This window comes from Nymphaea colorata, chromosome 6, assembly GCF_008831285.2.
Source record: "Nymphaea colorata isolate Beijing-Zhang1983 chromosome 6, ASM883128v2, whole genome shotgun sequence".
Taxonomy (NCBI): domain Eukaryota; kingdom Viridiplantae; phylum Streptophyta; class Magnoliopsida; order Nymphaeales; family Nymphaeaceae; genus Nymphaea; species Nymphaea colorata.
Genome location: NC_045143.1, coordinates 7580855 through 7602144, shown reverse-complemented (window position 1 = coordinate 7602144; position 21290 = coordinate 7580855). Strand labels below are relative to the sequence as shown.

Here is a 21290-nt window from a genome sequence, read left to right as displayed (position 1 = left end):
GTTCATACACGTATGTACGTGGTCCGAACACTGTATTTAGAAATACACTTAAAACATAATTAATACACGTTACTTTTCAACTACCATAAATTGGTTGTGTTTATCAATATACAAAAGCTTAAGAACAAGCGGAATACTTGACTCCGGTTGTGGGATTAGCCTCTCGCTTATCATAAAATTGCATGTATACATACAAAGAAATTAAAGAATAAACAAGCCGAATTACTCTGCTAAAGATGGGAGCTCTTAGGGTTCTTCTATAATGCTCGATATCTTGCAGTTGTCAACTGTTCACTAGCACATTTGATGCTCGATCTGTAGCACTCGTAAAGTGTTGTACCACACAAGACAAGCGATGGGGGTTCTATGGCGGCCCACCATCGTTCAGGTCACACATGGTGTTGAATGGTACTGTTATACAATTCATCAGTACTCGAGACATATAAATCAACTGGCTGCTTCTATGGCTGAAAGATTATCTTTCATTTTGTATTGCTGAAACCTATTGTAAAATGTGCATTTATGAAGACCGGTTGTTTAACCACAACCACAGTTTTTAGTAACAGAATACTTCTTTTACGATTGTTTTTAACGATATTAAAAACAAAAAAAACGATCCGTATATAGTGGTAGTTTGGCTTATTTCAAATTTTCTATATATATAATACGTTATGAATCTATAAAAGAAATATGCTTTTTAAATAAAGTTTTCCAAGTATTTGAAATCAAAATGATTGATAATTTGGCTTCTAAAACACCTCTTACATGTTAAGAAACCCTTGATTTTTATGTCAATTTGTATTTTGGAACATGCATGCAGATTACACTTGTATACTTGGTACTCTTTGAAAAAAACTCTCTCTCTCTCTCTCTCTCTCTCTCTCTCTCTCTCTCTCTTATGTATATGTGAACTGGAACTGCATACGGCGTGGTGCTTGTGAGGAAAGCTTTCTCACGGCGCCATATTATATTATATTGATAAAAACTATTTTTTTCTTCGGATCCATCGAGTGTACTACTGATCAACTGCCTTGCATTTCAAGCAAACCTCAAGTTCACCCTCTCTTGTGCAGCAGCCCTCATGGCAAAAAGAATGATGGTATCCGCAAGTTGAGTTTTCACACCAAAAGATCAAAAGCCCATGTGAGTCCTTTCATTCATTTCTCCCTTTTTCCCTTTAATTTGCTTATTCTCACGGTTCCCTTTATGATTGAACAATTGCAGCAACGTTAGCTGTTCTCTGCGTTTGGAGATCTCACTTCCAAGTTCCATCCATACATGAGGTTGGTGTTTCTTTTTCTTTTTTTTTTCTAATTATTTTTAAATTTTTTTATAGACAATTACAGTTTATGATTCCTTTTTTTAATTTGAAAAACAGCTTGTAGGGTGCAGGTTTTTCTTCTTTCTTTTGCTTTATTAAATAATTAAGCCATTAAATAAAAAATACAGCTAGGGTTTTCGCTGCTACACAGAGACTACGTGCACCCCCTGCTTAATTTTAGCATAAAGGTGGAGGGTTTCTGCACCTTTTACTTTTCCATTTCGCTTCAGTTAAAGTAGAGCGCGTCTGTTCTTCTCCATCTTCTTCTTCTCGCCGTTCACTTGGTTTCCACACTCTCCCCCCTCGCCCCTCCTTCACCAAGAAGAACTCACTATGTGGTCTTCTTTCATTCGTTCTGCTTCAACTATCGGCGGTTTCGTTTGAAACTTTCATGGTTGAAAGAATGAGAAGAGCATGACTAGCAGACAGATGGATCCTTGGTTGGTAGTCATATTTTTCTCATTTCTGAGGGTTATTCTTTTTCATGTATCAGAGTGAAGGCCGGATGGCATGTTTTCGAAGAGCAGTAGCTGAATTTGGATGGTGGGTGTGGTCTCAATTCTCGCAAGTGGCGACCACTTAGGGGTTCGTGTTTTCCTTGAGAGTTGATGGGAAGAAATCGTCGCGCTTTCCTTTGATTGGGGAGGCTCTACTAGTGAAATTAATTTTGCAGGAAGCCGGCGGTTTTCTCTTGCTGAGTTGCAGAATCGAAGAGAACGCCGACGGCCGGCCGGAGAATTATGATTCGGTTGTAACGGTGAACCGTTTTGGCTTCGTGGGGAGAATGGAGAAGGGCCGCATCTCGTCAATCAGTGGTGCCAGTCTTATTGATGCAAAGCTTGAAGAGCATCAGCTCTGTGGATCTAAGCAATGCCCGGGATGTGGGCACAAGCTTCAGTCCAGACCAGTATGTTCTACTTCTCTCTCTCTCTCTCTCTCTCTCTCTCTACACCAGAATACATCTCCATTTTTGGTGGGGATGAATCTTGAGGTTGAAGAAGATGATGATGGTGCATGTTTTTCAGGACTGGGTGGGGCTTCCGGCAGGTGTGAAATTCGACCCAACAGATCAAGAGCTGATAGAACATCTTGAAGCAAAGGTGCAGTCCAAGCAGTCGAAGGCTCACCCGTTGATCGATGAGTTCATTCCAACCATCGAAGGGGAAGATGGTATTTGTTACACCCACCCAGAAAAACTCCCAGGTCTCACTCTCTCTCTCTTATCTCTCTCTATAAAAATCAATAGTGCATCTCATCGTTTTACAATAGAATTTCAGATTCCCAATATAGTAGTACTACGGAAGAAGTGATTCTTAATTAGTAAGAAAAAACTTTCCCTGAAATATAGTGTTCTTGTCCGAACAACAGTGCATAATAAAAATATTATTCATAGCTTGTTCATATAATTTTGACTTGGTTGCTGATCAAAAGTCATCTTCCAAAGAGAAGTAAAAAATAAGCAAACCTTGTGAGGGAAGCGTCTGTGACAATCTCGTAACAACTTGATCCAGGTGTGACGAAGGACGGGCTTAGCAGGCACTTCTTCCATAGGCCGTCCAAGGCGTACACGACAGGAACAAGAAAGAGAAGGAAGGTCCAGACAGAATGTGATGTACAGGGAGGGGAGACAAGGTGGCACAAGACGGGGAAGACAAGGCCTGTAATGGTGAGCGGGAAGCAGAGAGGCTGCAAGAAGATATTGGTCCTCTACACGAACTTCGGGAAACAAAGGAAGCCTGAAAAGACCAACTGGGTCATGCACCAGTACCACTTAGGCCAGCAAGAGGAGGAGAAAGAAGGGGAGCTTGTGGTTTCCAAGATATTCTACCAGACGCAGCCTCGACAGTGCAGTTGGTCATCAGAGATCAGCAGGGCCACAAATGGAGAGAACAGTACTCCGCCTGCTGAGAGGTTGACGGCCAACTCTCAATCAAGCACGGAGAATGTCTATGATTATAGGATCGAAGGTGGGAGTGGGAGCTCTTCCTCCAAAGATGCCACGCCAAGAGATGATCAACTCCCAAGAACTGCATTTTCAGGTTATGCATCGTTCGACGTCCGGCAGATGAAAACCGATACCTTCAGCTTTTCACCTTTGAGGAAGAGCTTTGATGAGGTACTTAGATCACGTAGATACATGTAACTGATCGATCTATCGTTTTCCTTCTTTAACTTGGGAAGTTGATCAGAAGAAATTCTTGATCCCTTTCTGGTTTTTTACCTGGGAAATGATAAAGACGACGATACAAATGGCACAGGTAATAAGGAAGAATGAGAAACGAGGAAGATTTGAACTTTTCAATAGGTTCGGTCTAAGACGCGCGGGTTTCAACATAAAGGAGAAACGACCGAACCTTGTCATGAATAATTTATTTAATGTCTTCATGAAAAGGCTTTCCGTTATGCATGTATGTTTAATTTCAATCTCTTGATTATGAAAATGTTTTAGATAAATAGGAAAAAAAATCGTATTTGGCATGCAATTTATTCACATGTACAATATCAAGTTCTTTTTTTTTTCCAGATTTTTCTATTTTTAGTTTACATTATTGCTGAGCTTGTGTAATCCGTCCGACTTTGAGAGGATATTACCTGAAGTTCACTTCTTAGAGTGGTGCACCCCCAACTCTGCTTGTTGTCTTCTCCAAGTAAGAATATTTCATGACCCTTTTGTTAGGATTTCTCTAGGAGTTTTTCTCCACCTCTATTTTCAGCAGAGAATGTTCTGCTTTCGTTTCTGGTCCATAAAATTTCATAGGACAAAGACCAGACCACGCAAGCCTGGTGTTTCCATCTTTTACTTCTTTTCACGTCGTTTCTCTGCTTTACTCGGTCTATTCTTAATAGCACCTTCTTTCTAGGGAACGTACAGAGCGCCATCCCCATGTGAAACCCCGAATTTTTCATTGTCCTCATCCATTAGAGCCAGACAAGAAACTTCATATGTTCTAGTAGTAAAAAAGTGAGTGATTTGTCCTAAGATGGTGGTGGTGTGATAATGATGCTGATCATGGCGGTGTTCATGGTGATAATAATGAGAAATGGGCATTAATCTTTTCCTTTGCTTTGTAGAGTGCTGGTCCTGGAGAGAGCTCAACACAGTGCACTCTTGGCAGGCGAGAAGAGCATGAGGAGCATGAGAATAATGCAGTATTTGGCATGGCACATGATCAGCATCAGGTGGCAAGAGCAGCCTTCCATATCAGCAGGCCTTCTGATCCCATCTCCACAGTTCTGCCGCCTCCAATGCACCAGACTTCACTTATCACGGACGACTCCATTCATGTCTCCAGATTGCTCCTCCAACTTGAAAAATTTCAGGTGCACCCGTTTGTCTTGCTCACCTATAATGTCCCTACCAAGAAGCTGCCTAGAATTGCATTCTCATCTTTCTTTCAGATGTGGAGAGAGATCTTTTGAGAGAGAGAGAGGGAGAGAGAGAGAGAGAGAGAGAGAGAAAGAGAGAGAGAGAGAGAGAAAGAGAGGGAGAGAGCTTATTTCTGAGACTAACTTCTGTGATTGTGTTATACATGTAACAGAACCAGCAGCAGCATCAACAGCCAAGACTGGCAGACAGGCCTGCTTCTACTTCTTACAAGCTACCGCTCGAGGAAATGTTCGATTGCACACACCAGGAGATCAAAGTAAGACATTGAATTACGTATGCATATTCTTGACATCCTAAAAGGAAAGCTAAAATTGATACGTGAATATTGCATGGTTTATCTCTTTCTGGTAACTTGTCGTTGAGCATTTGTGTGTGTGTGTGTGAGAGAGAGAGAGAGAGTTCATTGGGCTGCAAACAATAAAGGGGAAAATAGACAAATTAAAGAAGGAGAAGGGGAAGAAGGAAGGTGCATCAAAAGACATAAGTTTATCTGATAGGGTGCCCTTCGATAAAAGAATGAACGACCTTTTCTGATTTATTGATCCTAGCTTTGACGTATATATAGCATTCAAACATGATACTTTTATCCTTTCTTCCAGAAGAGGAAGACCAAATTAGAAATGCTCATGTATGTTTTTCTCTGCTGTATTCTTGCAGGGGTCGACAATGTTAACGAATGCCCAAGAAGCAGAATGGCTGAAGTACTACTGGCAGGATTCTAACCATCCACATCACCATGGATGAGAGAGAGAGAGAGCAAGAAAGAGAGAGAGGGAGAAAGGGAGAGAGATCCAAAAATAGATACAGCATCATCAACCAATCGAACTGTTATATAAAAACCTGCACATCCTTTCCATATATATATATATATATATATGCAAGTATCGGACCAACATATACTAACTTCAATACATGTGTACAATTATATCGTTTGAATCACCAAAAAGCAAAAGAAAAGAGAAAAAAGCAAACACCAAGAAGAACATAACTTGAGAAAAAGAAAAGAAAAGGAAAAGGAGAAAAAGGCTGCCTCTGTTGTTCCTGTCTCAGGTTCTCCCTTCAATGTTATGCCTATCTATCACTTCTCATAATAATTTTTTTTTCATTTTCTTTATTGTCTTTTGCCAATAGCGTCTTACTTTCTCTCCCAAACCCTGCCTAATATGTACATGTCAAGATCAGCCTCTCTGTCCTCTCATTTTCTGGTATATGGTTGTTTCCTATAAGTCGATCTCGTTGATGTGTCTTCTGAGTCTTCTTATTTATATATTTTTTTTCATGGGCATGAATTTGACTGTAATTTTTGTAATAAGATTGCATTCTTCCGCCACAGTCATTGATGTGCTCTGCTCCCAGGGAAAGAGGGGGCATCTTTATTGCTTTATTCTAGATATGTAACCTTTTTGCAGTATATGTGGGCCTTTGATTTTTTACAAGGAGATTGATGTATTCATAAATGTTTTGTGTGCTGCCAATGAAATGTATTGACGCTATCGTGCATGGCTTCTCCCTCTCTCTCTCTTTTCCTTTCTTTTTTGAAGAAGATAATATCGCTAAACGTGCATGAGACGAAGCTAGTTAGCTACAGCCTCCCTCCCTCTGCAACTTCGGTGCAGTTTCATGAGGAATAAAGAAGAAAAGGGTAAGTTGAGCAAATCCATGTCCTGACAGTTTCTGTAAAATCACTCGCTTTGTGGTCTATTAACGTGCCGGCAAATCTCTGTCCTGGATCTATACAAGAGAAAAGGTAGGATCATTTGCTCAAGGGGGAACCAGCATTAGTACTGGCCATGCAACTTGGTACCTTGTTACTTAAGGGGATGGAAGGAAGAATGAAATATTTTTTCTGCTCACCTAAAAGTTACACGTTGTTCCTCATTTTCTCAACATATAGAAACATGTTATGGTTTTAAGGTTCCTTTCCTTAATTTCATAAGATTAATCACTTAAAGATGATTGGAGAAAACAGAAAAAGGCTGGGAGAATGACAAAGAAAAGAGAAAATGAAAAAACTTCTGTGTTTTTATTTTTTAAAAAATAACAACCTGGTGTATATGGTTACACATATATAGGTTGCCACTAAGGCTGTTTGGAAAAAGTAAGAGTATGCTGTTGCATCTACCCAAAAAGCGGGACAAACTCATAAAACATTTTAATGAATCTAGCCAATTTTTTGAGTTAAATGCACAAGTTAATAACATAATATTACTCTTCCCAAACCGCTCCATAACGTTCATAGGCATACCCTTAGCGGAAGAATCTTCATATATATATATATATATATATATATATATATATATAGAGAGAGAGAGAGAGAGAGAGAGAGAGAGAGTATAGCAGGTGACTGGTCTCAATTTCTTACACATTTTCAGAAGTCTAGGTATCAGTTTGGCCTTATAGGAAGATGGTCGTGTCCTTCACGTTTGGAAGTTCAAAAACAGATGCAGCTTTCTGGTTCTGGTGCCAACATGAAGAACAACTCGTTTATACCAATGACAATGCAGAGGGAATCATGGATCAAGAAATTGAAATATCTTTCTTCCCATTTTGGTTCCTCTTAATTCCGCAATGGACGATATTAAAATTAGGTCGTAGGAGGTAGGGACGTGAACAAAGCAGCAAGAAGTAAAATCATTAAAAGACGGCCAATTTTTTTGCTGTTAATTGACAACTAGAATGCAAGAATTTTACTATTTTAACTAACGTGACATTGTAATATTTTTGAAAATTTTAATCCATGTTGGCACTTTTTGCGTCGGTGCGGCCTTTAAAATTCATCATTATGAATTGCAAAACTCCAGTGTTTAAATTAAGTTTTATAAGCCAATAAAGCGAAGGCTAATAAGTTCAAAATCTTCATGTATCGAACTTCCATGGTTTTTGTTGTGGTTTTAGACGTTAATTTTCTGTTCATTCACTTTTGAGTTATAAAGTGTTAAGCAAGGCCCACTTTTTTGTAAGAGAAAAAGTAAGTGGCGAGGCTGTCAGATATCCTTGGTGTTGCTAACATCTATTTTCACATAAAGGAAACCAGAAGATGATGTATATCAAACTGGAATGGAACCGCAACTGGTTATATACGTCATCCTCATGTATGAAATTTCATGCACCACTTTAGTAATGACAAAAAATGCTTATGATTAATATAAAAAGGAACTTTTTGTAGGAACAAAAAAAAAAAACCACGAAAAAATGATTTGACGATTCGATAAAAGTAAAATTTATGCATATTGTTATCACCAATATACCATTCTAAGCAGTAAAAAAATATTTTTCGTTTTTTTGTCCCACTCATACTATTATTTCATTATCTCATAAATATCATCTCATACTTACGTTTACCATTTTCTCATACATCCATCCATTATCTCATAAATATTCTATTATTTTATAAACATGATCTCATACTTATGTTTAATGTTATCTCATTGTCTCATAAAACTTTCATTATCAAATAAACATTATTTCATACTTGTGTTTACCGTTATCTCATTATTTTGTAAATCTTATTATTTCATATATATTTATTATCTCTTGCACATGCATATACAATGTTGGGGCACAAAAGTAAATATATATATTAATAGTATGACTCCTATCTAGCGCACACTTGTTATATACACGTAGCAGTGGATAGAACTTGCTCTCAATTCAAACTGTCTATGAATAGTTACACAAAGATGTTTAACATTTAGACAAACAATGAATAATTGTTCAATTAAAAGTTAATAAATAGGTGGTCAACCATAAGACAAATCTTTTATTTATATTAAAAAATTGAATGGTGACTCCAGTTTTTTAAACTCAGCAACCATCTAATCTGCATTAGCAAATTCATCATGATGATGGTTAAGAGAAAAAAAAAGGTGATTAACTTTTTTGTTATATAGTATTAGTTCTCATATTTTTTTCCTTATTTTTCTCTCAACCATCTATTTGCATCATATGGAAGGCCATAGTTAGGTGGCCAGGTAATGTGTGTGTATATATATAGTGAGTGAATGATATATCTCTACAGAGGTGTATGTGTGTGTACATATAGTGAGTGAATGATATATCTGGCTATCCAAAGTCACCTAACCATCTAACCAGTGTCGTCCATCAAAATAAGATAGAGGGTTGAGAGAAAAATAAAGAAAAAAAGATGTGAAGTAATGCTAGATGTCAAAAATGCCTATCACCAAGAGAAATAAACAAAGAGAGAAATTGATAGGTATCATCTGTAAAGAATCATCTTTGTCATTGATATTTTCAAGATAAATGATTGAGAGAAAAACAATAGAAAATTTGTTAACTAATACCAAATGACTACCCATTCTTTTTATTATTTTTTTCTAACTATGTATATATATGCCAAGTTTGCAGTAAAATATATGTTTCCCCATCAGACAAATGGAAAACAACTGAGGTTTCGCTTTCAGGGAAGGGGCTTCGGCCTTCTCTCGGTATGTCCCCTCCAAGAAAAAAGTGCGGAGAGAGAAAGAGAGGAAAGAAAAAATATCTCCTTTCAAACTGGAACTAAAATATGATTTATATTAAATTAGTATTTATAAGCAAATTAGAAGGTTCATATTTTATTTGAAACACTTTTTAATATGAATTTAAGAAGTTTAGTTTTTATTCCATACCTAAATGGTATAGTACCTACCAATCATTAATATATATATATATATATATATATATATATATATATATATATATATATATATATATATATATATATATATATATAATCGTCATTTCTCCAACTAAAATCAAATCAAGATCTTAACGATTGACAATTGAGAGCAGTATCGATCCGGTGTCACATGATCTGTCAACCTTTGTAAGCACCATATCTTGCCAGAGCACATCAAGTGATATGGTAATATGTTGGCCTTAACATTGCAACCAATCATTTGTGAGGCCCAAAATAAAGGTTCTGATGATTTGATCACTGATGTGGCAACTCACCGTATTGATCGGTGGAGATGTAAGAGCATCTTCCCACTGTGATTCTGTTGTCGGCCTAGTAGAGTAGGTGGAGATGTAGAGAATCACTAGTAATTGGTAGGTCTTAGACCAGTAGATGTTTAAATTCAATGTTTAAAGTTTTTTTTTATGATCTCAAGAAGAAGTTGATGGGAAATATATATTAAGTTAATTATTTTTTGAATTTAATGATATTTTAATAAGTTATAAAATGAACAGCTCGTATAACGTCAAAACTTTAATTGTGGAGAAATCCCCATTTTTGTAAAAACAACTAAAACTAAAGCACATTTTATATCAAATTAGTTTTTAAACATATTAGAATGTTTTTATCTTGTATAAATTTTTTTTTAAAAAAAAATTGAAGGGTCTAATTTTTATACTCACCTAGTGGTGCGGGATCTACCAATTTCAAAATAGTCATTTCTGAGAGTAAAAATCAAGTCATGATCTTAACGAGGATTAGATGAGTGCTTTCAAGAATTGGTCCTTCCAGTTCCCTCATTGTGAGTTTTGTAAGTTAATGTCAACCAATAAATTCATGATTTATGTGTGTTTTGTGTTTCAGGCTCATTATAGAGGAAGCTTTCAAGCAATAAACTAATTAAAAGATCAAGGGCTTTCTCCCCAGCTGGATTCCATAAAGGAAACAATATATCGTGGAAACCCAGATACTCCCGTCTGCATTGTCGTATTTTCCAGTCAAGATGCCTACACGTCTTGTCTAAAGAGCGAAAAGATAAATTCTCTTTTCACATGCAGACATGACAAGAGAACCAACTATATGTGTGATTGTGTCGATCTCTTTGCTTCTATAAGGATGGAATAAATATAAATACATCAGTTTTTTGTCCACACCTAGGCAATAGGACTTTGTTTATCAAATGATAGTTTGTTATGCGATAAGTTGTTTCATCTGCCCGTTTATATTCAATCAAACCCAGTTGATCTTTTTTCTTAGAAAATCATCCAGCGTGCTGCAGCTTGTGACGATTTGGGGAGCTAATTTATTGAAATAATTTATGATTTTCAGTGAAACATTCAGGCCATGAAATATCTTTTTGAGGGTATTTGATTAAGAATAATATTATGACCTTAAGGCATCAAATAAATTAACATTGGACTCAAACATATCATATTTTCTGAATCAAGAACATCATATTCTTTATACACATCTTGTAAGAACATGTGTTCCGAGAACTCAACCTATGTTTTTCTTATCAAACATCATTCTAATACATATGCTAGTGGTTCCGAGCAGGACCTAGACTTCTTTGTATGTTAATTCTACGTTTTCTCTGGAAAACTACATCGGTAGTCTTGTGGTGCATTTGTAATCTTTTTACATTCCTCTGCTGCAGCTCTACAAAAACTGCTTACCTATGAAGCATTGAGACAAAAAATAAGGTAGAATGCAAATTTAGAAATAAAAGATCCAGGATTCACAATTTCTAATAAAAAGATGGAAACAACAAACGAAAATATATATCAAAACAAAAAACCATGCACCACGGCATACATGCACTTGAACTTTTCAGTTTGCCTTGAGTAGACATTATTGTTCTGCGAGGACGATCTTCAATATCACTTGGTTTTAACATGCAATCTCCTACATTTGACTCCAAGAAATTTTCATCTTCTTCCCACATAAATTGTGATGCCTCTGATTCTTATTTATGTGATCTAATTAGCGTGTACGTACATTTCACCTTATAAAGTACTTTAACATTCCAAATCATCACGAAGAGTTGCTGACAAGGGGCCACCAACATCAGATAGTATATGTCAATAGTTAAGTTACAACATATGGTTTTTTGAAAAAATTTTACGATTTAGAGATCTTTTGGCAATAAGAAACAGTTCCATGAATCTGATCAAAGGGACAAATTTATTAACACAGCATTTCGTAAAACTTTCCAATCTTTATAGTAGATTCCTGAAACAGTTTGTTATACTTCTCGTCAACTCCTTAGAGTTCATATTAAATGCAGTTAGTCCACAATAGACCTGGCCAAGCATTCTTCTTCGGTCTTTAGAGCGACACCTAATTGCTTGTGCTGGTTCAAACACTTACTCAATTGTTCTAAGGCATTAATACAACTCACATAAGACAGATTTTGGACTATGAAATGTCTTTTCCTTGGCTACATTGGGGAACATCGAGGATACTTTTGCTATGATTTTCATGTTGATCACATTTTTATTAGCCATGATGATGTTTTCAGTAAAGACAAGTTCTGTATCCTGCTTCTAAGGACACTACACTTGAACCATCTCCACCACCCTAGCTCTGTTCCCATTTCTAAGCCATTTGTCCCTACCCAGACACCAGTTTCCTCACCCATTTTCCTGCTGGCTCTTCTTCAAGATAGCTCATCAACTTGTGCTAAGTGGGACTCATCCGCTTCCTCCCATTAGTGGCAAACAGGGGCGGAGCCACAAATTTTTCATGAGAAGGGCCAAATTATAGTTTTAAAATTTTAATAGAAACCAAAATATAAACTTCCAAAATTTTTATATAAGATACATGAATTTTTTGAATATTTACATGTAAATTTAATTCTTTTTCTGCTGGCCCCCTGGGGCCACCCCCAATGGGAGAGCCACATGTGGGCTGCTCACCAACTTAAACTTTCTTTATTTTTACCTCGGCACATTTACATATTTACTTTTATACATATATGGGTGCCCCCCCCCCCCCCCCCCCCCGATTTGAGTTTACCAGTGCCCTTCCAGCCAAATTTTCTAGCTTCGCTACTGCCTCCCATGATGTTGCTCTCCCGCCGTACAACACATCATGATAATCATCTATCTCTCTCACTAGCTGAACCAAATCCACCCAGTCGAGCCCATCCTGTGGTCATTCGATCTCAAACTAGCTGTTTGAAACCTTGTCTTCTCCTCTCTACCATCCGACCTTTTTTAAGATCATCTGACATAGAGCCTACTGCCTTCAAGCAAGCATCTAAACACTACCACTGGCAGCTTTGAGGAGTTATTTCCTATCATGAGAAACAATAGTTGAACCCATGTGCCATCCTGACCAGCCTACGATCGAGTTGCATTGTGAACACAACAAATATACACTAAAAAAAAGGAAAATTTTTATAAAGAAATTGTACATTTTCGGCTTTTAGTTTTTTGTAACCCTTTTTTTCCTTTAAAAAAAACCTCATTTTTTTTACTTGATCAGGGCCATTTTAGTCATTACACACCAATTTTGTGAGCAGAAAACCAGTTGCGCAATTTTATTGGCAATAAATCCCTGTTTTAGGTGAAACATAAGTTTGATGGTGCAGTTGAATTCTCTAAAAGGCTGTCTTGTGGCTAAAGGGTTCACTCAAGAAGAAGTAGATACTGATTATTATGACACATTTAGCCCAGTTGTTAAGACATACCACTATTCAGATCATCATGGCTATTACCATCTATTTCCCTTGGCATATTCATCAACTTGATGTACACTACATTTTCCTCAATCCTTTGAGAACAAGGGCGAGCCAAGAATTTTTTGTCACTAAGGCTGAACTATAGTTTCAAAATTTTAATAGGATCTGAAATATATATATATATATATTAAAGTAAACCTTTTTACATATGCATATAAATTTTTAAAGTTTTTAAAATGTGAGGGGTGGAGGCGGGGGCATAGCCCCTGCAGGCGCCCCTTTCCCTCCACCCTTGTTTGAGAAGATGTTTATATGAGTGAGTCTTAAGGTTTTATTGACCCACAACATCCACGTATGTTTTGTAAGCCCAATGAGGCCTTATATGGCTTAAAGCAGACTCCATAAGTCTGGTACCAGTAGTTGAGCTCCTCTCTACTTAGTTTGGGCTTTCTGGTTTTCTATATTGATATGTCATTCATTATGTGTTTTAACAAGCATCGCATTCTCTTCATTTCATACATGTTGATGGCATTTGATTATAGGCAACTCTCCTTTTCATATTCAGCAACTCGTCCAACTACTTAGTAAAGAAGTTTTCGCTTGAAGTTCTTAACCACAATAAAATACAAGGAAAGAGAGATATGCATACCAAGCAAATCAACACTAAAATAGATAGAATGTGAAATACACATTACAAGCACATCAATGTTGTATTTGGAAACTAAATTCATTGTAATTGTATTGAGAAAAATAAAAAATATTTGTCTCAGCTTATTAAGGAAAATATTATTTATAATGGTTTTTTGGCCATTAGGAACGTCCTGTGAATGTTACATGAATCTACCTAAAGATTGAAGCAAATTAATGAAACACTTGAACCAAATGTTCCATCAATAATGAAAGGTGTTATTAATGCTAAACAACCCCACCATCGAACCACATATGAAATTAAGGTTTCTTTATTTTCTATTAATATTTTTAAATATTTAGTCTGTTATGTATATGAGTGCTCCCTCCAAAAATTTGTTCTACCTTTCCCATTGAACCCATCTTGTACTTTAAATAACTACTTAGTGAAATCTCCCATTTCATTGCATTTTTTTGAGAGATAATGAGGAAACCATGCACATAGACTGCATAGTCGTACCACGTTAAATATTCTTTCTTTTGAAGCGTGTGATTGACCTTTTCAATCTGCAATGCACTCAATGGGTGTTATAACAATATTCATTGAAATTTAAGTATGATTTTTCCATGATTTTGTTATACCAAAAACTATATATAATATGAGTTTGTTGACAACTATATGAAAGGCTCTTGCAACAATAAGGAAAAACAAGTGGCAGCCCAGTAGTTATCTATAAATGCATTAAGGGGTTGTACCAAAGCCAAGGATTTAAGATCAACTTGTTGAGAGAGGAAAAAAGATTAGGAAACCTGCATGAAGTATAATTGAAATTGAGGAAGCATGTGATTTTTGAAAATATTACAAAGAGGCAGTGCTTTCCAAGCAAATTGGAGGAAAGGAAGCCAATTTTCAAACTACATAGAGACTGTGTATGGTGAGAAAGAAGTAGAAACGGAGACATACGTGGGTCGTGTAGGCAGTTGCATGAAATTTCATTATTTGCATATTGGGACCCGAACATTTGCATGTTTATCTATAAATTGCTTCTCAAACATTTACTAATCCCTTTAATAAATTTTCTTGCTATTTAAGCCTCAAGGGTATTTCATTAATTCACGGTAAAATCTATGGTTCATCGAACTCAGGTTAGACTTAAAGATCCACACTTAAAATCAAAATTTTCACTTTTTGCATTGAAAAAAAGTTTGTATTTAACAATGTTGTAAAAGGCGAGAAAGTGAGGCGAGGCGAGACATTAATTGAAGCGTAAGCTTCACGGACAAATTTGTGAATTATATAATATTTATAAAAATAATAATAAAACTGAAAAAAAATGACTATAATACTAAGCATATCAATAAACAATAAAAACAATTAGCAAACCACAACAATTTGTAAATCCAAATAAATACACCCTCAAATACCACCAACGCTTGACGACGTATACAAGAAAGAGGCGACGTATCTAAGAGGAAAGCGGGAAGAGAAGGCAAAAGCAAAAAACCAGAAAAAAAAAACGATTTTGAACGTTACATTGACAATTAAAAACAACTATTTGCGGCTTAAAACATAAGTAACCAACCTCCATAACTATGGACAGTGATCCCATATACCGCTAAATGCTAATAACAACTTCACCACAGGATTTCTTCAATTTCTTTTTAATGATAAATTTAAAGCTCACTGGTATCGAAGAGGCGGCGGAGTTTGCCTCAACTGATGTCCTTGACAATGCATGTCCTGCACAGTCGCCGTTCACACCCAATTACTATACAGCAATTTAATTGAAAAAAGAAAAAAAATCCAAGCAAAAAGAGGAAAAGACAAAGTTAGAATAAAAAAGTAGGAAATACACCCAAGATATGAATGAAGATGGGTACTAATTTGTAAACCACACAAATTCATATACCATTTTGCAATAAAATCATAAGGCAGAAGCTGTTTGGTAGAAAACTCATTTTTTTTTCGTTGTAAAATTTTTTTACCGTTTGAAAGCAACTAGTCACTGAGCAACATACCCACTACGAAGAGCGGCAGAGGGCGGCAACTCTGACCGCCAGAGAGCAAGAGGGGTGGCCAGCGCTAGCCATGGAGAGAAAAAAACTCAAAGAAGGAACATATCATTCATAGAGAGAAAGAGATTCAAAGAGGCTTACAATTGCAAAGAATTTCTGACGTTGGGTGCAAAGAATTTCTGACGTTGGGTGAATTTCTGACGTTGGGTGATGGCTCCAAGCTTCCACCAGCCGCAGCTCCAGCCTCCAACCTCTAGCAATTTCAAAGCTTGCAGATGAGATGGTTGAATTTCACAGGTGATTTGAATTGAGAATAAGAGATTTAGGGATACAAACGTGGTTAATTAGGGCTATGTGTGAAACTTCAATCATTTTCATTTAATTTTAATTTTTTTAATTAAAGAAACTAAACTTCAGGGGTGCGCCTCACAGCCCTGCCTCAACCTTGAGTCGGTCTTTTTTTTTTTTTTTGGTAAGAAGCGTAGGCTTCATGGCATTTAAGATCAGAGGACAGTTTTCAAATTCTAAGTATGTCAAATCCGAAGCTATCAATCTTGTTTTTTATTAGTGGCTGGTGCTTCAGTCTTCACAACTAAAAATTTCTTTCTGGCATGAATATTTCTTGAACTCTACTATAGAAATTTTAATATTTTTTGTTAATTTAATATGCATATCATTTCCCGTTGGTTGTGTTTTTTTTTTTTTCACCATAAAATCTGAAAAATTCCATTTTGTGGATGAAATCATGGAAGATGGCAAACACCCGCGGCGTTTGTTACCGTCCGCGTAATTCTGTAAAACGTGGGAGCGGGAAGGTAGTTGAAGCCTGAGCACGATGGGCGGCCAGGATTTCATTGTTGGCGGTTGGATGGTGATACGTTGTTTGGCCTGATCCGCTCGTCCCATCTGAAACATCCCGCCATTGATCTTGTTGAGCTTTCTTCCTTAAACCCTACATCTCTATGCCTCACAAAAACCCTAATAGCGACGGCAGCAGCAGCAGAAGCTCCGTTTCGACGCTCCTCAGAAACTCCAGGTTGCTTCTTCAGGTCCGGAGAAGATGATCGCTCTCGGGATAGAGGGCTCGGCGAACAAGATCGGTGTCGGAATCGTTACCCTCGATGCCTCCATACTCTCGAACCCACGCCGCACCTACGTGACCCCTCCCGGCCATGGTTTTCTCCCCAGGGAAACCGCCAAGCACCACCTGGAGCACGTCCTTCCCCTTGTGGCCGAAGCCCTGGCAGACGCAGGGCTGGACGGACCATCCAGCATCGACTGCATCTGCTACACCAAGGGACCGGGCATGGGCGCGCCGCTGCAGGTGGGCGCGGTCGCTGCAAGGATGCTGGCGCTCGCGTGGGGCAAGCCCCTCGTGCCTGTGAACCACTGCGTTGCCCACATCGAGATGGGCAGAGCCGTCACCGGCGCCGACGACCCCGTCGTCCTCTACGTCAGCGGCGGGAACACCCAAGTCATCGCTTATAGCGAGGGTCGCTACCGAATCTTTGGCGAAACCATTGATATTGCTGTAGGGAACTGCCTCGATCGGTTCGCTAGGGTTCTTAAGCTTTCCAACGATCCTAGTCCTGGCTATAACATCGAACAGGTCTCTCTCTCTCTCCACCCCCCACACCCAACATCCCAACTTAGTTTATCATGAATCAATAGTTAGTAGGGGTTTTTTAATCGTGTGCTTTAATTTTATTGATGGTGGTCCATGGAAAATTTGAATTTTCGTTGGGTTTATCTATTTTATTTGTGTTATTTTCTGTTGGTTTGCTCCTTAACTATTGTTGCTTACTAAAGGCACGAGTCTTGGGACGACTCGTCAACTCAGCTTTGAATTGTAAGATTGAGCTCCGATGAGCTTATTGGTAAGGTCTGCATAAAATTTGGCGGTGGTGAAGTTGCGTTGGCATATCGGAGTTTCCATGGCAGATGAAATTACCTTGTGCAGACATTTACTTGCCGCTTGGCTAGTACTAAGATGCTTTACAGTTTGATGATTGGAACAGGTTGACGTAGTCTGTGCTGGTCTGCTTCACCTAAGTTGGTTATAGTCTTGGTTGTTATGTCTTCGTGAAAGAGCCGTGAATTGAAGCCAGAGTAAGCCATGTAATCGTGGAAAGAGGGTTTCGAATTTCCGAATGGTGGCTTGAGATCGATGTTCTGAAGCAGATATCAGTTGATATCCAGAGTAAGCCATAGTATTAACATACCAAATGGTGGCTTGAGATCGATGTTCTGAAGCAGATATCAGTTGATATCAGTATGGCATTGTGAAATTGTGATTAGGTTTATCATGCATTATGGCTACTGTGCTGCCATTGCTTTCCTATTATCCATATTATAGTGATGGCAATTTTCTCATTCGTATACAAATCGTTGACGTTTCAAAGTTTCAATATTGATCGGCATGTAGATAGGGAAGGTTCGTATGGCATTAGATGGTAGTACCATCAGTTGGTTTCCTTTGGTTGAATCACTAATAAGTTGCTGCAATCCTTTGATGGCCTGGACTTTGTTGGTTGCTTGGTGTAACCAATAGGATTGATATTTACTGCGTCTCTGTATTAGGAACTTTCGATACATTCTAAACTGGCTAATCATAAAAGCATAACTTAGTGGGAAAATTTAGGACAAAAGTCTGACAAGGTAATTTAATTTAGGCCTCTACCTTGCGTTAAATAACCATGTTCCCATTAGTCTTCAAAGAAAATCATGATTGCCTATTGATTGTCTTGAGTCATACTGAAGGTTGCCTGGTATCAGGCTTTGTGTGTTTTTTTTTTTGGGTTAATGGTGATATTTCGTCTTCTTTTGGTGGCAATAATTCTGCCATTATACCAAAGGCTATCTGGTATCAGGCTTTCTGGTTTTTGTTTTGTTTTTTTTTCTTAATTAACAGTTGTATTGCTTCTTTCTTTGGTGGTAACAATTCTGCCTTTCAGATGAAGCAAAAATCTGTATTCATTCATATTTATGATGTTCTCTTCTCCAGCTTGCAAAGAAAGGAAAGCAATTCATAGACATACCATATGTTGTCAAAGGCATGGATGTTTCGTTTAGTGGGATATTGAGTTATATCGAAGCCACTGCTACTGAGAAGCTTGAAAAGAATGAGTGCACACCAGCGGACCTCTGTTTCTCTCTGCAGGTTGGTTGCGGCTTTCTATTTTATGCTCTATCACAAGGACATAGATGATATCGAAAGTAAATTGTTCTTCTGCATATTTTTGTAATTTGATGCCCTTGAATTACCTGAAAATGAAAATGATTGCCGTTTTCCATTTGAAATTTTCTTAATTATAGTGATCCTAAGTTGGATAGAGATTACTATCGTAGACTCAAAAATAAAGTAACCGCTTCTGCATTATTTTTGAATAAAATGGTTGCACCTTTGAATTATGCACTTCTTTATCGATGAAACTGCAGTAAAATATAGTGAATATCTGCGCATCTTTGGTCTTATTGTATCCATATATTCGTTTAGAAATGTTGCATCTTTTGTATTGATCTCTCTTGTGAGCATTTTTGCTCATCTTCTTCTGTTGTGCTTATGACTGCACAGAGTTTCATGTTTTGGTGATCATGATGATGTGGGCCATAGTCTTGCAAATGCAACCAATTTGAATCTGTCTGTAGTCTGTCCTCTTAGATGTTCCAGAATGTCGTCTGAAGAGTAAGAAGGCAGGTTTAGCTTCATTGGTTGTGACTGCTTTGGGACTCTACCTAAACTTTCTCCTTTTTCTAAGAGAAGTGGCATTGGTAGAATTCTGAGCCCAACCAGTTCGTTTTGTACTATAAGCCAGCACAATTGGCTCTTTGTTGAGAGTTATATTCGATTTCTCCATCTTGTTTTGGATGGTGAAGTGCTTTGAGCAAGTTGACAGCAGCTGTTAGGTATACTGGTCATTTAGGGGGCATTTGTTTACCACAGACAAAAATCCGTAGACGTTTATCCATGGATCTTTGTCCATGGTTGAGAAACCATGGATGGTGATCCATGGACAAAAAAAAGGTCCATCTTGTGTGAATAGGACAGACAAATGTCCATGGTAATGTCCCACCCTGTTTGATTGCAGCATGGATAAACGTCAGATCTGTGAAAGTTGGTGTGATCTTCAAAAAACCTCTTTAAATAAATAACAGCAAACTGTGTTTTGATCTAAAGACAAATGTCCACGCCATTCAATGTATATATTCATCAACATTAGCTGGTGTTTTGATCTAAATACACTTTTAAGTAAATAACAGCAAACTGTGATGACAAAAGCATTTATGGTTCCAACATTAGTTGAATGGCATCCAGAAAGAATGAGAACGGTTGAATGGCATCCTGCAGCAGTGTTGTCTGTTGTAAACAAACGCCCCCTTAGGATATCTAGGTAGTAAGCACACAACTAGTATCAATGATCTACTGATATAAATATTGTAAATATTGAAGGTAATTTTGTACCTATGTGCTAGAAGGCTCTTTTTTGCCATGCTTGTTTAGATCACGGTGCAAATTCATGCAATGATATACTGATCCAAATATTGGGAGTTTAAAAATTGAAAACGCTTTTAATTTGCAACCTATGTGCCAGGAAACTCTTTTTGCGATGCTGGTTGAAATAACAGAGCGAGCAATGGCTCACTGCGACAAAAGCGATGTTCTTATAGTTGGTGGTGTTGGCTGCAATGAACGGTTGCAGGAGATGATGAGGATAATGTGTGCAGAGAGAAATGGGAGGTTGTTTGCCACTGATGATAGATACTGTGTTGACAATGGGGCGATGATTGCTTATACAGGTCTACTTGCATTTGCTCATGGCATCACGACTCCGCTGGAGGAAACTACCTTCACACAGAGATTCCGAACTGATGAGGTACAAGCTGTTTGGAGGGAGAAGAAGACTTCCATTCCAAATGGCAATGACGATGCCATAACAGGTGGTGCCAATGGCACCTTCAACTCTTGCTAACGTTGAGAAACTATTCGTTCTTTAGTTGATCAACTAACAATTGCAGCAGCAAAGATGATAAATATTTCCGTATAATCATCTACAACTGTAAACTACTAAACTCATTTCTAAGTGCATTGCCCTGCAAGAGCAAGTTGCTTAAGGAGGATCTAGAACAGGAAGGTGTCGAGTGTTTTTTCTTGTTCTTGCCATGTGTTGTACTACATGATGTCTATTTGTATTCTAGGTATATTCTTGTAGTTTCTTTTTCTCTCTTACGGATAATTTTTATATTTGAATCTACAGCCATGACTTCTGTCTGTCTGGTTTTCTAAAATACCGAATCAAACCTGAATTGGACCAAAGAAGAAAATTCTGAATTGGTCTCTAGTTTTCATAAATATGTTGCTCCAAAAGTTCTGTAAGCCTTGCATCCGACCTTGGTCCGGCCATTAACATAACTAATTGGGAAACAAAAAAGCACACGATTGTTTATGCCATGTGTAATTTAGAACATCATATAATAAATATAACAAAAATATAAAATACAAAGAAAAAAAGGAACAATATAAGAAACAAAATAACAAAGAGAACAAGACCCAGAAACAAAAATGAGTAGATGACGAAGT

The 21290-nt window shown here is 37.6% G+C and overlaps 2 protein-coding genes across 3 annotated transcripts; both read left to right on the top strand.

Moving 5' to 3' along the window:
* The first annotated feature begins 1026 nt into the window (after window positions 1-1026).
* Window positions 1027-6188, top strand: LOC116256271 (NAC domain-containing protein 75-like). 2 transcript variants are annotated; one of them, XM_031632590.2, is made up of 9 exons: window positions 1027-1143; window positions 1225-1283; window positions 1815-1906; window positions 1995-2228; window positions 2347-2524; window positions 2833-3437; window positions 4394-4642; window positions 4861-4965; window positions 5367-6188. In XM_031632590.2, exons 3-9 carry the CDS (start codon window positions 1862-1864, stop codon window positions 5451-5453), a joined length of 1503 nt encoding a protein of 500 aa, XP_031488450.1. In that variant the 5' UTR covers window positions 1027-1143; window positions 1225-1283; window positions 1815-1861; the 3' UTR covers window positions 5454-6188. The 2 variants fall into 2 exon arrangements, with proteins under 2 accessions (XP_031488450.1, XP_031488448.1); XM_031632588.2 differs by having other exon boundaries at window positions 1104-1283.
* A 10359-nt stretch (window positions 6189-16547) lies between these two features.
* LOC116256785 (uncharacterized) lies at window positions 16548-20981 on the top strand. The gene is made up of 3 exons (XM_031633267.2): window positions 16548-17321; window positions 18717-18872; window positions 20305-20981. The coding sequence occupies exons 1-3, from the start codon at window positions 16773-16775 to the stop codon at window positions 20680-20682; spliced, it is 1083 nt and encodes a 360-aa protein (XP_031489127.1). The 5' UTR covers window positions 16548-16772; the 3' UTR covers window positions 20683-20981.
* The last annotated feature ends 309 nt before the right edge of the window (window positions 20982-21290 follow it).